The sequence below is a fragment of the Bidens hawaiensis genome, unplaced genomic scaffold, assembly GCF_021521415.1.
Source record: "Bidens hawaiensis isolate Kalapana, Puna unplaced genomic scaffold, B.hawaiensis_p1.1 tig00003902_1, whole genome shotgun sequence".
In the NCBI taxonomy this organism is placed as follows: domain Eukaryota; kingdom Viridiplantae; phylum Streptophyta; class Magnoliopsida; order Asterales; family Asteraceae; genus Bidens; species Bidens hawaiensis.
The window spans coordinates 1,309,743-1,332,963 of NW_027491226.1; the positions used below are offsets into that span (position 1 = coordinate 1,309,743).

At 35.0% G+C, this 23,221-nt stretch overlaps 1 protein-coding gene across 1 annotated transcript; it reads right to left on the reverse strand.

The window, feature by feature from the left end:
• Positions 1-1,289: 1,289 nt before the first annotated feature.
• On the reverse strand, positions 1,290-5,177 carry LOC143624615 (receptor-like protein kinase 7). Its single transcript, XM_077095201.1, has 3 exons — positions 3,794-5,177; positions 1,771-3,108; positions 1,290-1,685 (listed from the first exon to the last, which is right to left on the reverse strand). Exons 1-3 carry the CDS (start codon positions 5,025-5,027, stop codon positions 1,309-1,311), a joined length of 2,949 nt encoding a protein of 982 aa, XP_076951316.1. The 5' UTR covers positions 5,028-5,177; the 3' UTR covers positions 1,290-1,308.
• Between the last annotated feature and the right edge of the window lie 18,044 nt (positions 5,178-23,221).

Here is a 23,221-nt window from a genome sequence, read left to right on the forward strand (position 1 = left end):
CCTAGTATATATAATATAATTCGATACCGCCCGCTTACTCTGTTACCTATATCACAATCATATTACAAACCGACTACAAACTTTGAAATTCATGTGGGTATTGATTTTATCCGAACCATTATAAAAAGAAAAGGATGACATAGTGAGAGAAAATTAATTTGACACTATAAGGGATATGCATGCACTTAAGATTTGACTGGATTGCCTTTATTTCGTCACCCGTGGAATGGTTGTTGGGTTGTTGCTTTTTTTCTTTTTCTTTTTCTTTTTTTTTATTTTAAGAACAACTTTTTTGTATTTAGGTTATCGGACTCTCTAAATTTAAAGAGTCTCTTTGTCTCACTCTGTTTAGACTATGTTATTTTAACCGGGCTCATACTGCCTTTCAGAGTTTGACTTGGGTATTTCCCGGGAAACCATACAGCCGGCTGCCACTTGACAGTCGTTGTGCCACCATAAGAGCAGTACTTTTTGGCGTAACACTCGGTGGGACGAAAACCCGGGTGTGCTCAGGGTTCAAACTGACAACCTTTGCACACGGACTAGCTCAAATCCTTCATTACTAATATCCACCCAAAGTGACATAAGTGGAAATCGAACTTGGAGTCTCCATTAGAAAACTCAAGCGGTAGGGTGGGGACTAGCGATTAATTAGGATTAATCAAGATTAATTGTGGTTAATCGGACCGGAATTTAACATATAATTCTCAGTTTTATATATACACGCACACATTTTATATGTAATTTTCAGTTTTATACATACGCAAACACATTTTGGCCGGAAATTTGCTGGAATCTAGCTGGAAACCGCGGACTTTTGCTGGAAACTCGCCGAAAACCGATGATTTTGGGTGGATATGACCACTGACCGATTAATTAGTCGATTAGTCCAAAATTAATCAGCGAAATAAAGAGTATTAATTAGGGATTGGTTGATGCCTAATCGAGATTTAATCGACACATAATCGAGATTTTACATCATTGCTCCTACCACTAAATCACATTTGGTTGATTGTTGGCTTGTTGCCTTAATCCTTTTGTGAATTCTTTAGAATAAATAAAGCTAAACATATTAAAAGGCAAAAAAAGGCTTTTAAACCAACTATTGTCTATGAAACGATAATATTGTATTTAAGTTTGCCTTCTGTAATAGAAATTAAGCATTGCTCTGTATCAAAAAAATAATCGTATTAACTACATCATACAATAGACATAGATGAACAAAACTACACAACCCAACCTTAAAAATGCTAACTATAAACGATATCATTTTCTACGATTATCGTTTTCATTTACTCTAGTTCTTACTCAGTTTTTACAAAAAGAAACGTCTTTTTCACCTACTTTCTCAATTATTATATCGGTAAGTGAGTAAGGTTTGATTTCTTCTAACATTTTCACCACCATCCTCATTGAGGGTCTCATTGCCGGTAACTTCATCGTGCAATGGACCGCAATGCTCAACATCTTAACCGCTTCTTCCTTGGCATCTTTCGAAATGTTGGGGTCCACCAACAAAACCATGTCATCTTTCGATCTCATTTCATTGTATACCCAATACACTATGTCGTTGTTTTCTCCAAACTCGGGCTCCACGGGCTTTTTTCCAGTTACCAACTCCATTAAAACAACCCCAAAACTATAAATATCACTTTTCTCTGTTACATTATATGTATATCCGTACTCTGTAAATAATTAAATAAATGTTAATATAAACCGATTAGTCTATCCAAAATAATAAGGCAAGAACTATAACAAGTTAGAACATACCTGGAGCAATGTAACCATATGTTCCCGCAATGATATGTGTCGAATTCATAGACTTTCCATTCTGCACGATCTTTGCCAAACCGAAATCCGCTAGCTTCGGTTTCATCTCCTCATCTAACAAAATATTGCTCGATTTCACATCCCGATGTAGTACCGGTCTCTCACAACCGTGATGTAGGTACTCCAATCCCATAGCAGCCCCCAACGCGATCTCATATCGACCAATCCAATCCATCTTGATCTTCTTATTTGTATGCAGTCGGTCCCACAAGCTTCCATTTGGCATATACTCGTACACCAATAGATTCGAGTCCTCACTCGAGATACTACAATACAACTTCACCACATTCATGTGGCGGAGCGAGCTCAAAGCCGACACCTCCGCCTCATACTCCCGCCACCGGGTTTTCTCTTTCGGTAAAATTGCCGCGCTACTCCGGCCACTCCTCCAACCACCGGACTCCGGTTCAGGTTTCCACATATGTTTCACCGCCAATCGCTCCCCGCATTGTAGATCGACTTTATAAACATTGCCGGAACCGCCTTTTCCGATAATATTCTCATCTTTTAGACATCTTAATATCTCATCTTCACTAAAATTCACAACATGAAACTGTTTAACATCCCACGAACCGCCCCGATTGATCGAACCTTTACGATCGATCTTACTCAACTTCACGAAGAGAAGATACGATAACGACAGCAACACCACAAGCGCACCCGCAATGAAACAGTACACTGCAACTTTTACCCGACCGGGCTTGTGAGAAACCGGTAAACATTCCCGGAGATCTTTACTTCCATCCGCACACAACCCGGGGTTCCCGGAGAAGCTCCCATTGTAAGCCACCCATAACAAAGGCTGCGGTACGCGCCCGATCAACATATTGTTTGACAAGTCAATCAGGGTCAGCTTCAACGAAGACAAGCTCGCCGGAATTTGACCCGAAAGTTTGTTTCCGGATAAGTTTAATGAGTTCAAGCTCTTTAGTGATCCCAGGCTGGCCGGAATTTGACCAGATAATGAGTTTCCGGCGATGTTTATTCCATAAAGAGAGACACATGAACCTAAAGACTCCGGAATTGAACCCGAAAACATGTTGTCTTGAAACTGAAGTTTACTTAGCTTCTTTAAGTCTCCAATAGTTGCCGGAATCTCACCGGAAAACAGATTTCCGGTTAGATCAATTTCCACTAGAGATGACACATTTGATATTTCTTTAGGTAATTCACCGGAAAATCTATTATTAGCTAGAAAAAGCTGTGTGAGTGAGCTTGCTTGACCTATATGTGCTGGCACTTGACCCTCAAACTGATTCATTTCAAGATCAATCATACCTGAAAGAATTTGGGAACAAACATATATAGTGAATAATGCAGAGGGGTGTTAAAACAGTTCCTGGTTAGCGGGTCTATCTCTACTCGAACGCAAACCCAAAGTCATGTGCACTCGTTACCTGAACATAGCACGCTTTACCCCAACATGACGTGTTTGACCCCTAAGTTTTCTTATTTTGTTTCATTGTTTTCACACATTATTATATTAATATTTAAAAAGTTAAAATTAACATATTGCAACAAAAAAAAAAAAGTTAAATTTTTATAGCACCCTTAATTATACAATATATTATATTTATTTCCTTTTTAGTTTTAAATTTGAAATAAAATAACGAAATAATTAAATTTATTACATTAAAACACATTTTAAAATCGTATAATAAGAAATAAATAAGTTAAATGGATTAGTGGGTTCGAATTAAAAACTGGCCTGAACTCGTTTGTTAAAAAAAAATCATGAATTTTGTGATAAATTGGTGTCAAGTCGGAAATTCACAGCTCTAATATAATATCTTATGCTTGTTGAATCACCAAAACAGTCTTACACTAAATAAAGATAAAATAAGACTTTAAAAAAGGATAAAAATAATAATAAAAGTAAGCAATTAGAGTAGGGATAATAAATAGTAAAAGTAAATACAGGATAAATCAAATATAACAGGATAATAAAGAGGATAAACAGTACCTAAATTTGGCAAACTCCAAATCCCATCTGGTACTTTCCCAGAAAGTGAGTTATTACTCACTCTCAACCGAACCAACGAACTACAACCGGCGTAAGTCTCCGGCAACCCACCGGTGAAGTTATTCTCAAGCATAAGAAGTTTACCCATTTTCCCCATTTTGCACATATCCGCTGGAATCGGACCACTCAAGTAGTTTTGCGACACGTCAATGAACTCAAACTCAGCCCACGACCCGATTCTTGCGGGCAGTTCTCCACTAAACTTATTATCATAAATTGAAAACTGTCTTAAAAACTTGAACTCCCCGAATTCTTCGGGAACTGTACCCGAAAACCCGTTTTCGAATAGCTGTAACGATTCGATTCGGGTCAAGGTTCGTAACTCGGATAAATCGCCGTGAAGATTATTAGTGGATACGTCGAATTCCACGAGGTTTACGAGGTTACTTAAACCGAGGGGAAGCATTCCCGAGAGTGAATTATTGTAAAGCTCGAGCATCCGAAGATTCTCGAGCTTTGTGATTCCAGTTGGAATCTCTCCGACAAGATTATTGTCGGAGAGCTGGAGAGACTCTAGTAAAGTCAAGTCCCCGATAGCTTCTGGTATTCTGCCTTGAATGGAACAATTAGTAAGGTATAGGGAGGATAGATTGCGGAGTTTTAATACTTCTTGAGGAAAGGGACTCGGGGCAAATGGGTTGTCCCCTAGACTCAGAAAAGTGAGTCCATTGGGTTTTTCGAGCGATTCCCATGGAAACCGCCCGGAAAACCCACTGCGGTTCAAGCTCAAGAACGTGAGCTTGGACAGAGGGGATAAATCTGGGACTTTGCCCGAGAAGGAGTTCATCCCGAGATCAAGGTACTGCAAATTGGTGCAGTTCGATAATCGGTTATCTATTGTGCCGTGAAGATTATTTGCTCCAAGGGATAACTTCTCAAGCGAATTCAATGAACATAGTGAATCAAAATCAAGAGTTCCGTCGAGTTGTTGCTCCGAAAGATTGATTTCTTTGACCTCATCTTTTGAATTGCAAACGATCCCGGTGAATTTACATATCAAGTTTTGATCATTCCATGTGTTAAAAACTTCGGTTTTTGAATTTTCGAGGGCGGATTTGAATTTTAAAAGAAACTCGCGTTGGTCGGATTGCGAAGAAGAGTATGCTATAAAGAAAAGAAGAGTGAGAACGAAAAGGGTGGAATGAAGATGACCGGATACTGGTTCCGGTGACATGTTGGCCGGATGGAAGAGGAGGGAATTTTAATGTTTGATATTATTGTGGTCAAATTCCGTCTGCTGGAACCGGAATGGAAATGTGAATGTGGAAGCGGACATTTGACTTTATTTGGTGGAAGTTAGAAGTTTCGTAGTTCACATGTATGAGACAATGATATATATGAATGTCTTAATATATCCATTCGACCATCCCTTCCTACATATATAATCATATAAAAGTAAATAATCATATGGTCATATCTTAATGTGTTTTGTCATTTTTTATATATAAGAATCGATGGTATTTATTATTTTAAAATGGTGTGTAACGGGTCAAGGAATTCATGAGCTTGGCTTATTAGACTCGTTTAACTAAAATAAATGCTTCAGCTCGATATCTACTTATTTCGAGCTTTATTCTTTATTCTTAAACTAGACTCGTAGGTAGCTTTTAAAGTCTGAATTCGTCTCTTTTATTACTTGTTAAGACGGGTATTGAAACGCTAGAAAAAATTATGATGAACAGATTTATAATGTATTAATAAAAAAGTTGATAAATAATAGGCTATTAAGTTATTAGCATACTTGAGCTTGATAAGTGAAGTTTTGCTTGGGCCTTTTAAGAATAAACAAAAATGTTTTTAAGCTCAAGCTCAGGACATGAGCTTGATACGATTCAAACTTTTAACGATCAATCTTTAGTAGCTAACAAACGGTTTAACTCATTTACACCCGTAATGCTTATTAAATTAAAAGTAACAACTAAAGACGTGAAGTCGTAACAGTGTTAGTAGTATTGGAAGGTCTAGAGAGAGCTAATGTTTGTTGGTTGTCTTTGTTTAGAAAAATACACTGATTTAACTTCACCAATGCTAAATATCAAGGGAATTATTACCACCGATCATTACATTCGACCACCTCTTTTCTCCAAAATGAATATGGAAAAATGATGTTACAATTTTATTAACCACTACTAGGCCTCCAAGTGTCCATTTCTTGCTGAGGTTGCAAGAAAAAAACAATCAATACTCATCGAAATTTAAAATAATAATAAAAATAATAATATTATGATTGTCGCCAAGTTGGCGAGAAAATATGGTCTTTTCTTGCCGAAAAGCTGCTTTCTCGCCGCTTAAAAATATGAAAATTATATTATTTTTTAGAATTAAAAACAACCAAAATTTAGAATAATACAAAAAAAATATTTAAATAATGCGGTTTTTTTAACTCTAATAAAATCAAAGCATATTTAATTAAATTAGTATAATTTTTTTTAAATAAATGGTTATAACCTATTAATAAATATATATATAAAAATTAGTACAACTATGTTTTTATTTATTAGTTTATGGTTTATTTTTTTATATGTTTCTAGGGATTTTACATTTTATTTTGAAAAATAATGAAAAAAGTAGGACTAATGAAAGAGTGGTCGTTGGATTTTAATAACTTACAAAAAAAATTTAAAAGTATGTAAAAAGAATAAAGAATTAATAAAATTTAGTTAAACTAATTAATAATATTTAAAAAGTAAAAAAAATAAAAAAAAACAAATTTAATAGGTTAAAATCATTACTTGTATAAGTATATAGAAAATCAAATTCAGAAATTTAAATATTATCTTAGTTACGGTTTATTATGATTAGTTTTATTGTAAATTTTCTTATTTTACTATTTTAATTTAATAATTGATCAATAATTATGAGTTTATAATCTTAATTCAATATAAACCAATTTCTTAGTGTTTGTCATTGAGCTGATTAAATCTAATAATATCCTTTGGGCTTCCAAAAACCGGTAAATCCAAATCCACTAATTATATAGATGAGAAAAGGAAACCCTTTCTCTTTTCTTTCTGTGTGCTTTCTGTTTTGTCATGTGCTTAAATAATTGAAAGTGAAAAGGACGTGATCGACTTCTTAATCTGCTTCAAACTCGTCACTCTAATGTCTCGTCCATGTCGAGGGGTGAATTGGGCTCTTTGAATGAATGGTGAACCAGTCCTACGAGTGGGTTGATTCATCACAGTTATTGTTATACGTAGTAGCTTAAATTATTCTTTACTTTTCAAGTACCATGATCATTTGTCGAGATTCAAAGATACAATAACCTCATAGAATAACTCAACCATGTCAATAACTAGCTCTTCTTCCACCCCCACGAAATCTCATAACCTACCTTCCACCTATGACTGCTAACATGACAGTCTTTATCTCGATCAAGAGCTGAAGAGCAAATAACCTTGGGAACGTATCTCTAAGAAGAAAGGCATCCATTCAACAATCCTTCCCAGATTAAGTTCTTTGCCACATATATACCAGAATCACAGTTACCCAACTTCATTCGTTACCTTATAATACCGAAATTAAAACTAAACAAATTACCTATTTTGAAAAGCATTAAATAATCAAAAATTTGTTTTCCGAGATCGATATTTGTCGATATAAATACAATATAACTTCCTCCAAATATATTTTTTTTTTTGTCAAAAATTGGGTTCCAATATGTAGAAACATAGATATTACATCAATATAGCAGGTAGTTTGTCGGTTCAAAATATTAAAGTGATGGATGGTTAAGGAAAACGATGTCTCAGCAATCAAAATAAATATTTACTTGGTATAAACCTTTTTATTATTATAAATATAAAGTTGAACTTACTTTTGTTAAACACATATACGTGTGTATCAGTGTCTGTATAATAAAAGATATAATTAGTGTCAGTATCAACAATGCTTTCGCTTTTTCAAGAAAAAAATATTTAATTTTAATCAAAATAAACCACCATCAAATAAAAAAATCAAACGAAGGTAGAAATTATTGAGTGATGATTGATGAGAAATTCAATAGCCGTCTGATGACTAATTCGAGTGAAGGCCGCCCAAAGTTGACTAAGCCACACCATAAATTCCACGTGAGGTATGCCATTTTTATGACGTCGGTAGCTCTAACGGCTAACGTTGTATTCTCAAGTTCATTTATCAACTAAAAAAAATGAAATAGATGAAAATAAAAAAGTTGTGTTTTAGAGATTTTTTAAAGAAAGAAAAAAAATTGAATAAAATTATGGTTATAAGTTTCATTAAACAAAAGAAAATAAAATAAGTATAAAAAAATAAAAAGAAATAAAGAGTAAGTTGGATGAAAATGTTTTTCTTTTTATAATTTAAAAAGAAATTGAAAGAAAGGAAAAAAAAGAAAAGGGGAAAGAAATTAAAAGAAAATTTTCCTTTTTTTTCTCTTATTTAATTGAACTCGGGACAAAGCGTAAGACTAAATGCCGTGGAAGGAATAAAAAGCGTCATCCTTGCCATGTAGGCTTGATGGTGCCATCTACACCGCGCCGTCCTTATCATCCATGGCCACCGCCATCCTGTCCACGGCGTATTCCAAGTTGGTTTGTGTGCAGTTGTGATCCCCTCCCGCCCTCTTCTAGCCGTTATACAACGGCATATTTAAAAAAAAAGTTAATAAATTATTTTAAAGGATTATAATAAACAAACACAATTTATACCTCACACCACACTTGTTTGACTTTCCAAACCACAACAAAAAATTCTTGTCTTCTTTAAAAACAAATCTCACAATGCAACCAAACCAACTACCGACCTTCAGCGCATGGGACCCGATGAACCCAATATGGAGAAGCATGAAACCGGGTGATCCAAACAACAAATATTTCTTGAACCAACGCACGCAAGAAATAGTTTATTGGCCAATATTACCACCTGAGTTAATGCCCCATCCCAACTACTTTCCGAGTCCCCACCATTTTTTACTCAAGCGCCCATGTCTCAACCGTCATCCACTCAGTGCCCGAATCCTATCGTTATCCACTCAAGTACCCAAATCCCAACCTTTACCTATGCAAAGCAAGCCGAAAACCTCCAAACGGAAACACACAAAAGAATCAAGCGATGAACCAAAAGAACCTCGACCCGAGAGGGAGATGTGGGCACCCGAAGAAGAGTTGGCATTGTCGAAAGCGTCGCTTGACGCTTCGGGCGAAGGTAATTTTTGTATATATATATATTATTTTGTTCTTTAAACATTTATTTATTTGCTTATTTTTATATATATATATTTTTTATAGGGAATGGTAAGGCTAGTAAACAATTTTGGCGGGAGACAAGGGCTAAGTTTTCCCAAGCAATGGGCCAGGGTGAATAGCTCACGCCCGACTGCTTGTCCGGAAAATGGTCGCAGATGCTAACCAAACTCACCAACTTCAACAACATTCATAGCCGGTTACAAATAGTCGACGCAGTGCAAGCGGTTCAAGTGATCTTGATATGATGGAGGAGACCCATAAACAATTTCTAGGCCTGTACAAAGCGCCGTTTACGTTGGTGGAATCTTGGAAACTTCTCCGGCCTTCACCAAAGTGGCATGTTTTACTGCCACTTCATATGAGAAGGTGTGCTAAACGGGCCAAAACAACATCTAGTGCGAGTGAATCAACTTCCTCTTGTAAGGCCCCCGACCCGGTGCCCTACTTTCTCGCTGGTTGGCTTTACTCATTCACATAATTCGGAAAATCAAAGTTAATTAAAACATTTCACGGAATAAAAGTCAATCATTCTTACATAACTTAAATAGTTTGTCTTGAACAGAAATAACATGAGTCTTAAACATTAAATATAAGTAACACGTGACACTTCTTTTCTTCGATGCCAGTCTTCCTTTATTTGCCACGTGTCCAACTCAAAGCAACTTGCCTCATTCTACTCACCTCCGTGCATACTAAAAGTCAGCTACGCTGAGTGAGTTCTAGTTAATTAACATATATTGCATCCACTTACTTATTAATACGCGTCCAAAGATACGTATTAATTAGTTACCTGTTCTTTTAACATTCATACATACATACATACCTACATTCATACAATCTTCCATACTTTATCTGATTTTCTTTAATTAATACCTACGTGTCCCTTCTATATTTTAAATAGCCTTTCGCCCTATAACCTTCGCAGATATTATTAGGGTTCGCAACCCTTTATTCTTCGCAGATATTATTAGGGTATGCAACCCTATATTCTTCGCAGATATTAGTAGGGTCTGCAACCCTATATTCTTCGCAGATATTAGTAGGGTTCGTAACCCTTTATTCTTCGCAGATATTAGTAAGGTCCGCAACCCTATATTCTTCGCAGATATTAGTAGGGTCCGCAACCCTTTATTCTTCGATTATAATATAATTAATTATAACTACGATGTACTAAATTAATCATTCAATAACGTTCATATACATACACAATTATATCTACCATACACTTACCATTTAAGGTAAGTGTATTAATCTAACACGTCGTAGTATGCACACAGCCCCGAAAAACGTAACACAGAAAAGGGGCTAGAACTCACTTGTAGACGATTCCTTTCCGAATTAATAGTAATTCCTTTCTTCGACTGTGCTCGACTAACTTTTGGTGAGATTGAACTAGATCTAGGATGGATGATTTGGATTTGGAAATATTTGGTGTCCAGGGGGTTTTTGTTGCGTGTATGGGAGTGTGTACAATGATTGGAGAATGATGATGGAATGTTGAGGAAAATGATAGATTTAGGGTTTTAGGGGTTTAAATAGGCAAAGCCCAAAGGCTTTTAGGCCCAAATCACTCTTAAGTCCAATAACCCTCTATTAATATTATCCATACTCTACATAATATTTAATCAATTTAACGACATCTCACGACACGATAATTAAAATAAACTCGTAATACCTTATTTATTATTACCGAAAGAGGACATTACACCTCTCAAGCCATGTCGGATGCTCGTTCATATACTATTGAACGATTATGCCGACGACCTTGAATTTGTAGAAGCCAAACCAGAGGAACCAATTCGCCCGACCGGTAGAGATAAAAGCAAGGAGGCGACGAGAACACGAGGAGGATCGTCTAGTAAAAGTTCAAGCGTAATTGATCCAGAAGTTAATGCCCAATTTGATCATTTGGACCTTAAACATGAAGAAATTGTTTTGGTAAAAAAAACTTCGGCATCAGAAAGAAAAATAATACATCACGCGAGAAAAAAGTTATTAGAGGATCGAAAAGAGGCCCGTGAAAAAAAGGACGCTTTGGCTTTTATCCGGAGAGACTTCTTGTCACACCTCGACCAAAGGGGGAACATGTCGGGGCGTAACGTATTGATTGGACAGTAGCTCAAAAGACACTAATTAAAGCGACAATAATTATTTAACTTCATTAACATTAAACGAGTACACAAATTCAATAAGTAAATACACATAACTTGTAATTTGAATAAATATCCTAAGGTCAACTAACTATCTTCGAACTTGAATATATCAAATACTTGAACCTGTAACATGTATAAGAATAGAGTTTGTCAACACGAATGTTGGTGAGAATACATAAGTTTTAGTTATGTGTGTGTGTGTGTGTATACAGGTAAATCACAAATCATATGTAAATGGTGAGCATTACAACACTTATGAAAATGTAAACAACTAATGTTGTTTAAGTCATTAGACGGTCCTAGGCGGTCGACTGGGGAGTAGCGAGTACTCGGGAGTAGTCGGGGATTACTCGGAAAATATCTAAGGAGTACTCGGCCAAGGCGGGGAGTACTTGATCTAGGCGGGGAGTAATCGGGGATTACTCGGCAGCCTACTCGGGAGTTTTACAACATTGATACTAAATAGATGTGGACCCGCTCCTATTGATACGAAATCAATGTACTTGGATAAATGTATGATCATACTAGATGAGAATAGATGAGGATGAGATACCAACCACCAAACATAAAATAAAACATGAGAAAAGTTGATAAGGTATACATACTACCCTCAAAATATATAAGATAGAGGGGGGGGGGGGTATATAAAATCACATTGAAGAGTGGATTAATGAAGATGAGACGACGATAAGAGGTTAAGATAAAATCCTCGAGATACTTCGACCCAAGTTTCTAATTATTAAAGATAATCTTAATTAATTATAATAATAAGACTTGTGACGGACTTGGAATTCGATACGGGTTCAAGTAAAATAAAAAACTAATGTTATCAATTTAACTAACCTTCTTATTATTATTATTATTATTATTATTATTTAGGTTTGCATTTTAAATAAAATAAAGATTATATTTGATAGGAAAAGTCATACGAATATTTATTTTGAACATCTTAGAAAATTTTGTTGGTTCGTTAAGCAAGTGGTAAAAAAGTTATTATATTCTTATTTATTAAATGTATGAGTATAATATATAGACTCAATTATATAATTTACGTAAATATACATACATACATATATGTATGTATGTAGATATGAATATGAAATGAAATGAGTCGGTTTATCAAAACAATTTTATTTAATGTTATTTATGTTTAATACTTATAAAAATTAACTTATAAAAATAAAAACCCAAAAACAATTTTATTTAATGTTATTTATGTTTAATACTTATAAAAATTAACTTATAAAAATAAAAACCCAAAAACCATGCCTGGGGGACTCGAACCAGCGCCCCAGGCCGGTTTGGGATCTTAAGACATGGACACAGACCATCAGACCAGCCTGGCTACTTGTGAACCTTATGAAAACAGTTATACAAATACTCAAGGTTCAGTTCTTCCCCCAAATCAAGGATAAACCCTAGTTTTCAAACCCATTAAATTCCTTGTTATGGATCAAAATTAGTTTAGGGCTTTGATTAAACATCTAAAATTGACTAGAAAGCATATATCAATTACGGAGAACAGTGAAGAAACGAGGGTAAACGGCTAGTTAGGATTTTGGCTCAAATCCGAATCCGATATGGTTCTTGACGGCTGCGTATGTTGTAATTAAGTTATGGGTTAGTTTCGGCTTTATGAGGAAGGTGTGGATGAGTTGAATTGCATTATGATAACGTATTTATAGTGTTTTAGGGACAAGTTAGGCCACGGCTCTTAATTAAAAGAATTCGCTGTCAATTCGTTAATGTTTACTGTAATTAGAGTGTTGGTAGGTTGCGTTTTTGGTTAAGAATCGATTTGGTATAATCAATTTCGCTAATCTTGGCTATAATGTCGGGTTAAAGATGGTATGGGTTGGGTGACGGGGATGATGGTGTCGGTGGCGGGTTAAAGGGGAAAGGAAAATGGTTTGGATCAAAATTTGCAAAAAGGTTATAACATTCGTTATTTTTCAAACCCCAACACCCGACCCAGTTTGAATTTTTTCTATATATATATATATAAAGTTTTTTTCATGTATTTAACATTCATTATTTGTTATTTACATTTGCAATTATTTTCGTTAAACCGATCCATCTTACAGTTCAAAGCATTCTTATTTATTATTGTTAATTTATTATTTAACAGATTTGCGAAAAACGTGGGTATAATATAATATCAAATTTTATAACTGCTTTTAGTGCATTTCAAACTTTAAGGTTCATTTGGTAATTAAGTTTAAATTCTGTTTAAATATAACATGAAAGTTAAGGGGCTATAAATATAAAATCTATTTAAATTGTATTAATTAATTATTAAACCAACCCAGCCCACACCTACCTCCCCGGTTTTCCGACCATCTCTCTGGCCGCCGGCTGTGGTGCCGGAATCTTGTAAACATCCTCTAAAAATATTCATTGACCCGTTAATTTAGCCCGGCGTAAATAACGGCAATAAATTAAGCTAATTAACATATTAATTATATTCTAACGGCCGATGAACGTCAATTCAATCCCGTTAAACTCGTCGGATTTTCGGCCAAAATAATAGTCACAAATTAACGCGTTTACATTGCAATTACATCTATAAATAGAGACCTCATCCTCATTCCAACTCGCTCACATCTTTAATTTATCATAATACACATTCTGTATCGCTAAATAAATCGTCAAAGCTTCGTTTTCCGGCGACCATGGTTCACCCCCTTCTCGCCACACCAATAGGAAATACTTACACGACTTTTTATCATTTTCACCACTAATCAAAACCCCCATCATAGATTAAACAAACAGGGACTGGTTAATGAGAATTGGAATGCTATGGTTATGATGAAGAAAATGAACATCATCATCATCATCATCATCATCGTACTCAGTATATCCCACCAATAGCAATGCTATGGTAGGGTCTGAGGAGGGTAAGATGTAGACAGCCTTACCTCTATCCCATAGGGATAGAGAGGCTGCTTCCGGTGAGACCCCCGGCTCGATAGTAGTTTTGAATCAAGCCTTGGACATAAGACACATAACACTCAATCATCGGGACACCGGCTGATTGGTGCATGTGCCCTTGTCTTTCGGCTATCAACGCCACCACATGATGCCTGATTAACCTTCCGCCACTTTTAACGTTATTTTCACGTGATTAGTAAAATAACGTCAAAATTATTGCAATTTTACTTTTGCCCACCCAAGGGTTCACACATATATACATTATATGTGCGCACCGCAAGCAGGGCGTGATGAAGAAAATGAACATAAGAGTTTATATTTATACAATTTTTTTCTGTAATATTAGTAACTCAATAGGTTGGCTTAATGCTTAAGTCTCTTTGTTGTAAACCAAGGGATTCGGGTTCGAACCCGGGTCAGAGCTGTTTGCTTGTAATTTTTTTTAAAACTAATTTCCTCTATTATTTATGTCAAATTAATTAATTAAAAATTAAGGAAAATCATTTTAAATCATTTTTTTTCTCTTGAATAAATTTAATCATAAATTAATCTTTTTTTTCTCCTAACACCAAACTTTCATATTTTTTAAGCTTTCACGAGAAAACGTTAATATAATATTACATTATGTACCCTTTCGTCAATTTTTATAAAACGCTAAGGCAATTGTTTACGAAATAAAATTATGTCGTTAAAACCAGTACTTCATAATTATAATTAAATTCTCGTATCTATAATAAACAATAGTTGAAATAACATCTGAATAATATTATATTGTAATCCCTTTTCGTTAACTTTATAATCCAATTTCGTTAACCTTTATAATCTGTTACCATTTTCATTGTTTTGAGTTAAACTACTATTAAAATCCGTAATATCGTAACTCTCATATTAGCGTTAAAATTATAATTTATATAATAAACATCGTTAAAATTTTGTTAAACTCAAATATAATATTATAATATATATTGCCATAAAATGCTAACAAAGATATTAAAATCCCTTTATCTAAATTATTTTTTAAACTTCATCAATTCCGATAGTTAGATTTTGTTTTGTTTTAAATTATAGTCTGTGAAGTTCGGTTGCTTTGATTTCGTTAAACGCGCTTTCGCTTTTTTATTTCAAGTTGATCTTCAATCTCGAGGTGGGTTTCTCACAACTCCTTTTTAAACGTGTTCATATTTTGGGGTAGCATATGTATCTTATTACAAATTCAAAGTATTACGATTTCGCTTACAAACTACAATTCACTATATGACTTGTGTGCTACTTGATTACTTGCTCGAATTTACTTGCACATGGTAGCCTCAATAAGTATGATCATACGTCCCTCTTTGCACTCAGGTCCATTTGTATCGAGTGGAAAAGGGCCTCATTATCAGAGTATGTTGGTTGTTACCAACTGGAAAAGACCTTACTTGCGCGATTACCCTAGTATGTTGGTTGATACCAACTGGAAAGGACTTTACTTGCTTGTTTATCACTTGTCCATGAATTGTATGATTTTTACGTATTATATCAAACTGTGGGAAGCTCACCAGCTATGTTCATAGCTGACTTTATTTTATACATATGTTACAGGTGTAAAGATACGAGGATGAAAGTTAGAAGACAGATAGCATGCCTATAGGATATACAAAGAACAACTTATTATTTGTTTATTTATTTGTTACAACTTGTATTATTTGATAAACTTGTGTTACATGAAGATTTAAATGAAATAATGTTATTATGGTCACGTAATAGTGTCACATGTGTTTGAGCAATCTGTACGTCACACTCAGGCGTTTCCGCTTTAGCCGGTGTGTTACAAAGGTCCTTGGTCTTGAGAGGTGGGCACACAAGTGGCTAAAATTTAGTTATGGGGGTTAAAATTGCACCTAAATGATAGTTAATAAGAACAATGATTAACGAACAAAATAGAATTGATGACGCGCAATGAAAATCATAATAAAATAGATAATATATGAGACGGAAAAATTTAAACGGGTCGGGTTTTGGGTTTGTAAAATAATGAATATTACAGTGTTCACAACTTTTTGGAAATTTCGTCCCAAAATTAAAGAAAAAAACCATATCATAAAGGGAGGATTAAGTTCCAAGAGAAAAATCATTTTTTATATTTAAAAATAACACATATTTTCAAGTGACTCGGATAACGCTACAAACGGAAAATATGATAAGGACACTTATATGTAGGATGTAACAGCGGCGTATCTACCATGTCCTTATCACATCAACATTTGTATCGTTACCCAAATCACCCTAGGTTCTGGGTTATGGCACACAACCGTAATCACTATGAGTGCCATGCGAGGATTTTGATAATTATGCGTGCACTCATAATTATTTAGATTGTCGCATGATGCACATAGTTCGTCCCGTTGTGTGGGTTCGAAAACAAGGTAAAATAAACTTTTTAAATCAAAATTTATGTTGAATTATTTTATCAAGAGAAATGAAACTAAATAAATACGTGAAATCTGTTGGCCATGAATAACTAGTAAATAAACTTTGAAAAATATAATGAAATTGTCGAAGTTAACCATTGAAAGTAATAACAGCAAAACGAAATAAATCAGATGGAGGAAATTTTGAAGTTAGATGAGTAATTACGCATTCCACGTATGGAATTCTTGCGATGACAAACAAATCACATGATTAAATAAATGTAATAATATATGAGGTTTGAAGTCAAGGTTATAAAATCGGATGAGGAATGAGTACCATGAGAATGAGGTGAGTTTTAGGGACTTTGGGTAGCCACATATTAAAATATCAAAATAAAATTTGTACATATGACTCCTATTAGATAACTTTGAAAAACACATGTTCATAGTCCCAATTTCTAAAACAAAACGTTTATAGGAAATCGGTCATAGGTAGTTCATTATACAAATACGGTACTATTAGATAACCATGCACATCACCATGTACATAGCCCCGGTAGATAAGCGGTCATATACCACTTGAAATGTGATAATAAATTGCGTAACAATAAAATAGTGCAATAAATGACATAATATAAATAGATGAGAGATTGAATTCAATCATAAATAACCATGATTTTCATTCTTAACAAAACTTGAGATTTAAATGAAGTCATTACATTATGTTTAAAATAAAAAGAACTCTAATAAATAAACGTCTCTTGTGTAGCATGTGTTCATGAAAGGTGAGGCTTAGACTTGAGAACCGTTGATGTAACACACTTGTCTTGAGTACCATGAGCAACTTGGTGAACTTGAGGTTGGCTGGGTGGGTTTTAGTTGGCTTGGGTATTGGGAATAGGTTGGGCTTGAATTGCTTGAATAGGTTGGGCTTGGATTGGTTGAGGTTGATTCACTTGGGCTTGGTTGAATTGGGCTTGAGTGACTTGGGTTAGATATACATGGGCTTGGTAAGCTTGATATTGAGTGGCTTGGGTTGGGTAAGATTTAATTTGGTTCATGCGTGCAAGTCTTGGGCATGCATTGCGATAATGGCTAGGATCTCCACAATGGTAACATGCTCTAATAGTTGGGGGTGCGTGGGTAAACGGTTGAGAATAAGATAAAGCTTAGGGTTGGGTAAGAGGTGAGGTAAATGGTTGAATCATGGGTTAGTTGAGTTCACGACATGTGGTAAAGAGGTGACCAAAACGACCGGAATGAGTGCATTGATGACACTTGAGGTTAGGCGAATGGTGAAATTTACACGTATCACATAAAGGGTGGGGTCCCGTGTATGGTTTCTTGGTGAGTTGGGCTTGTTGGGCTTGCGATTGGGCCAAGACATAGTTTTGTGAATTTGGCTTTCTTTTGTTGTTGCAATAACGGGGTGAATTGTTGTTGTGTTTGGAGGATTCTGGTTTAGAGGATTCGGTCTTGGATTCTTTGGTGGGCTCGGGTGCAGGCTTATCATGGGGCTTTTTGGAATCCTTCCGCGTCAAGGTCCCGGCCTTAACGTGGTTCTCGGTGAGGGTGCCGGCTAGAGTAATAGCATCATGAAGATCCTTCGGGTCACGACTTAGGACGGAATCTTGGATTTGTATTGGCAAACCCGTGATGTACTTGTCAACGGCACGCTCCAAGGGAGTGACCTTGTGTGGTATGAGGAGGCTCAATTCGTGGAATCAGTCGTTGTAGGACACATTGTCACCACCTTTTTGTTTTAAATTCCAAATCTCTTCTTCCAACTTTTGGAGCTCATATTTCGGGCAAAATTCCTTGAGCATGAGTTCCTTAAGGTCGTCCCATGGCAAGGCCATGGCAACCTCAGCTCCAAGAAATTTCTTTTTGCTATTCCAACAAGTAAGGGCACTAAATTTGAATACACTTGAGGCGTATGTGGTTTTCTTTTCTTCCGGGCACGCACAATGGAGGAACACGCTTTCCATGTGCTCAAACCATTGGAGGAGGGTGGTAGCACCGGCGGTCCCAAAGTAGTCGGTCGGGTTAGCATTCTTAAATTGCTTGAATGAGCAAACAATTGGGTTCGGGTTTACGGAAGCATTCACGGTTTGGAGTTGAGAGATGAGTATTGGGAGGGCTTCTACGATTCCCTTCATAATGCCGGGACGACATGCTGCGGCCAGAGTTGCCGGTGCGACGGTTACGGTTGATGAGGCGGGAAAAAGACATGCTACCAGGACGAAATTTTGAAAAAAAATATTATTTTGTTTTGAGATACATTGTATAACAATGCAAAATTCCGAGTTTTCTGAAAGTTCATAAGGGTACAAAATAGAATTTTTTTTTAGCTTTAGCTTGGATTATAGATAAAAATGGTAATTAAATGAAATGGTAAAATTTGAACGGTGGGTTGATATGTACATGAAAATAATCATTCATAACAAAATAAAAAAAATTAAAGCAAAACAAAAAAAGTTTCATTGTTGAAATGTCCATGTATCACCATGGCTTAATTTTCCAACAATTTATTTAAAAATGATTGAAATCGAGATAAGAGCCTTAAGATGAATGATTGGAGTATCCATGTATCACCATGGCTTTTCCCACCAATTCTTTCAACTAAAACATAATAAGGAAGAACTGAGTTTAGCCACATATCACCGCGAATTCGGTTATGATTTAAGGATGTGATCGTCACATGACCACGATTGATACAATGAGGGTAGTAGATTCGAGAACGTTTGTGTGATACGCTTTGGGGTAACATGTTTCACACTCACACCTCACCCTCCAGGAAAGCAACCAGGTCTCGCGGTTGATCGAGATTTATGCGCATTGCACTTCCTTAGTCTCGCAAGCCTTGGTGTCAAGGGATCAGTATACAGGTGTGCCCCCTTATAATTACTACGTATCCGTTACACGAGTCATCCTCAAGGAAAGGGGAGTAAAAATGGTGGGAATTCTTAAGGAATTTCCCAATTTTTAGAATATCGACTTGGGTTTTGAAACTAATTTTTGAGAGTAAGGCATATCCTCGGAATTGTGTCTGCTTTTGTGTACAAGAATAATGTCAAATCATTAAATAATATTTAAGCTACGACTAATCAATTATATAAATTAGGGTGCAAACACGTAAAGGCATATCACGTATAGGGACCCTAAACATGCTACTAGGTCGTTATATCTAACCACCTATCTTATAGCCTTTGGCTCTGATACCAATCTATCACACCAGGACCAAAGGCGGAAAATGCCGGGGCGTAACGTTTTGATTGGACAATAGCTCAAAAGACACTAAATAAAACGACAATAATTATTCACCTTCATTAAAAGTAAACAAGTACACAAATTCAATAAGTAAATACATCATAACTTGTAGTTTGAATAAATATTCTAAGGTCAACTAACTATCTTCGATCTTGATTATATATCAAATACTTGAATCTGTAACATGTATAAAAATAGAGTTTGTCAACACGAATGTTGGTGAGAATACATAAGTTTTAGTTGTATATATATATATATATATATATATATATATATATATATATATATATATATATATATATAGATGGGAAAGTGAATACGGTGCTGTAAGCCGTTTAAGCTTATACGTAAAACCTATCAAAACTACGTAGATTTGATTTAAAGTTTCCTAATTTATCTAAAATCACATATAATAGTGCAAGATTTTATCAATGAGTTGCTTGCCAAAAAAAAAAAAAAATCTATGTATAATCATCTTCCGTTCATGAATAACTATTATTTTGTGAATAAAAGATGTAAAGACTAATGTTGCAGAAATACAGACAGAGCACTGAAGGTCTTTTTTAAGGTGGTGTATGCTCTTTTTTCATGCTTGATTTCATTTAAGTTCAATTCTAATTGATAATTCACATGGATCGTGCTCGCATCGTAACAAAAAAAGCTTTTTCCAAATTTGATAATTTATAAATAAATTGTGAAAATCATTCAAATGTATCGTACAGAGACAATAACAAGCAAAGTTTTTCCTAAATTTGATAATTATTAAGGTAAAAAAAATGCATGACACATTAAAACAAATTCATTTAAACTGCTACTTTTCCTAAATTCTTATGTATGGTTTTCATATGAAAGATTCTGTAGAACCACCATTTGAAGCTTTAACAAGGCTTCAGATTCAATTTTTTTTTTGAACTTAATCTTTGCTTAAATAGGGTTCATCATCAAAATCATTACTTCCGGCTACTTTTTTTTATTGGAATTTTTTTTCTTATTCAACCCTAAAATTATGCAAGTGATCAGTGTAGAAAGTGAGGTCATAAAGCATTAGGAAGAACATCGACCTCTAAATACTCTTGTTCTAAAATTAAATTAAATGTATTTTAGGAAATTTTAAATCAAAACTACGTTGTTTTGATAGATTTTACGTGTAAGCTTAGACGGCTAATAGTACCGTATTCACTTTTTCTATATATATATATATATATATATAGGTAAAGGATAAAATATAATAATCCTTTATCGTACATTACGTACGCGACACTTCCAACAATTAGATTTCAAAACCCAAAATCACAATTACAATCATATGCTCGTCCCTCTCCCTCATTCCGTCTCCACCACCAATCGCAGACATCAGCACACCTCCTTCACCTCCGCTCGCCGGCGCCATCAACACTCTTCGTCACCATCGTCGTCGACAACGAACTCATCGGAAAAACGCAAAACTCGTCACAGGTTTGTTTAGTTGATTTGAAATTGAAGCCAATTGATCGGTTAATCTTTGAAATCGATTCAATTAATCATCAATTTGAAGCTTCAATCGATCAATTTTGAGTCTGGATGATGGGTTTTTTACATTGAACGTTTAAAGCTAAAAACGTTTTAGCTGAACGTTTAAAGGTTTAAAGCATATTAACAGAACGTATTAGCAATTGGATGTACTGATCGGCTTCTGATATGGGTTTGAGAAGTAGAAGTATAAGTATAAGGAGTTAATGGAAGAAGTTGAGATGAATTATTGATCAGAAATGACAATAAGGTAGTGAATTATTGCATGGTCAAACATCTACAGCTCATTGTTTAAATATATCAAAACGTTTTAGCAAACATCTACCCTTAAACATTTTATGAAAATTGACTATATATATTAAAATGTATTCCTCCAATTGAATATATTAAACGTATTTTATAATAACATTTTATCGAAATTCGTTATATCACAATTGATTTCCTCCAATTGAATATATTAAAACGTATTATATATATATATCAAAACGTATTATATATATCAAAACGTATTATCTAAACGTCAGAACGTATTATAATATCAAAACGTTTTATCAAAATTGATTTATATCAAAACGTTTTAATACGTTTTTGGTTTAATACGTTCTGTTTTAATACACAATTATATCAAAACGTTCTATTAATACATTCTAGTCTGTTTTATTTGCAGGTAATGAACATTTTTAGGGTTAGATAATTAACTCAATTAGTTTGATATCGATATGCAAATTAGTAGGTTTTGATTGCCGTTCGGAACGGGGGTTTAGGTTTTGATTGCCGGATTTGGGGGAATTTTGAAGAACAACGATTTGGGGAATTGAAAGACTAGATTTGGGGGAGTATACTTGTACGTTCTAGACGGAATTACCCTTTTGATAACCGCCGTATAGTATCGTATTAATGTATCTAATAATTAAATCGTGTTGAATTGTACGTTCTGGATTATCGCGTACCTAATGTACGATAAGGTATTAGTGTACGTTAACCGCCCCCTATATATATAGGTAAATCACAAATCATATGTAAATGGTGAGCATTACAACACTTATGAAATGAAATGAGTTGTTTCGGGGTTCGGTTATCAAAACAATGTTTATTTAATGTTATGTGTGTTTAATACTTATAAAAATAAAAACCCAAAAACCGGGCCTAGGGCACTCGAACCCGCGCCCCAGGCCGGTTTGAGGGCTTAAGACATGGACACAGACCATCAGACCAGCTGACTACTTGTGAACATTATGAAAACAGTTATACAAATACACAAGGTTCAGTTCTTCCTCCAAATCAAGGATAAACCCTAGTTTTCAAACCCATTAAATTGCTTGTTATGGATCAAAATTAGTTTTGGGCTTTGATTAAACATCAAAAATAGACTAGAAAGCATATATCAATTACGGAAAACAGTGAAGAAACAAGGGTAAACGGCTAGTTAGGGTTTCGGCTCAAATCTGAATCCGATATGGTTCTTGACGGCTGTGTATGTTGCAATTAAGTTAGGGGTTAGTTTCGGCTTGTTATGAGGAAGGTGTGATTGAGTTGAATTGCATTATGATAACGTATTTATAGTGTTTTAGGGACAAGTTAGGCCGCGGCTCTTAATTAAAAGAATTCGCTGTCAATTCGTTAATGTTTACTGTAATTAGAGTGCCGGTAGGTTGCGTTTTTGGTTAAGAATCGATTTGTTATAATCAATTTCGCTAATCTTGGCTGTAATGTCGGGTTAAAGATGATATGGGTTGGGTGACGGGGATGATGGTGTCGGTGGCGGGTTTAAGGGGGAAAGGAAAATGGTTTGGATCAAAATTTGCAAAAAGATCCTTGGTCTTGAGAGGTGGGCACACAAGCGGCTAAAATTTAGTTATGGGGGTTAAAATTGCACCTAAATGATAGTTAATAAGAACAATGATTAAC

What these genes read in the sequence shown, in the direction of transcription:
- LOC143624615 (XM_077095201.1), bottom strand. Translation starts at nt 5,027, where the DNA reads ATGTCACCGGAACCAGTATCCGGTCATCTTCATTCCACCCTTTTCGTT. An exon ending in TTGGAGTTTGCCAAATTTAG is followed by an intron (nt 3,109 to 3,793) that starts GTACTGTTTATC and finishes AAATTCTTTCAG; the next exon opens with GTATGATTGATCTTGAAATG. An exon ending in ATATGGTTACATTGCTCCAG is followed by an intron (nt 1,686 to 1,770) that starts GTATGTTCTAAC and finishes AATTATTTACAG; the next exon opens with AGTACGGATATACATATAAT.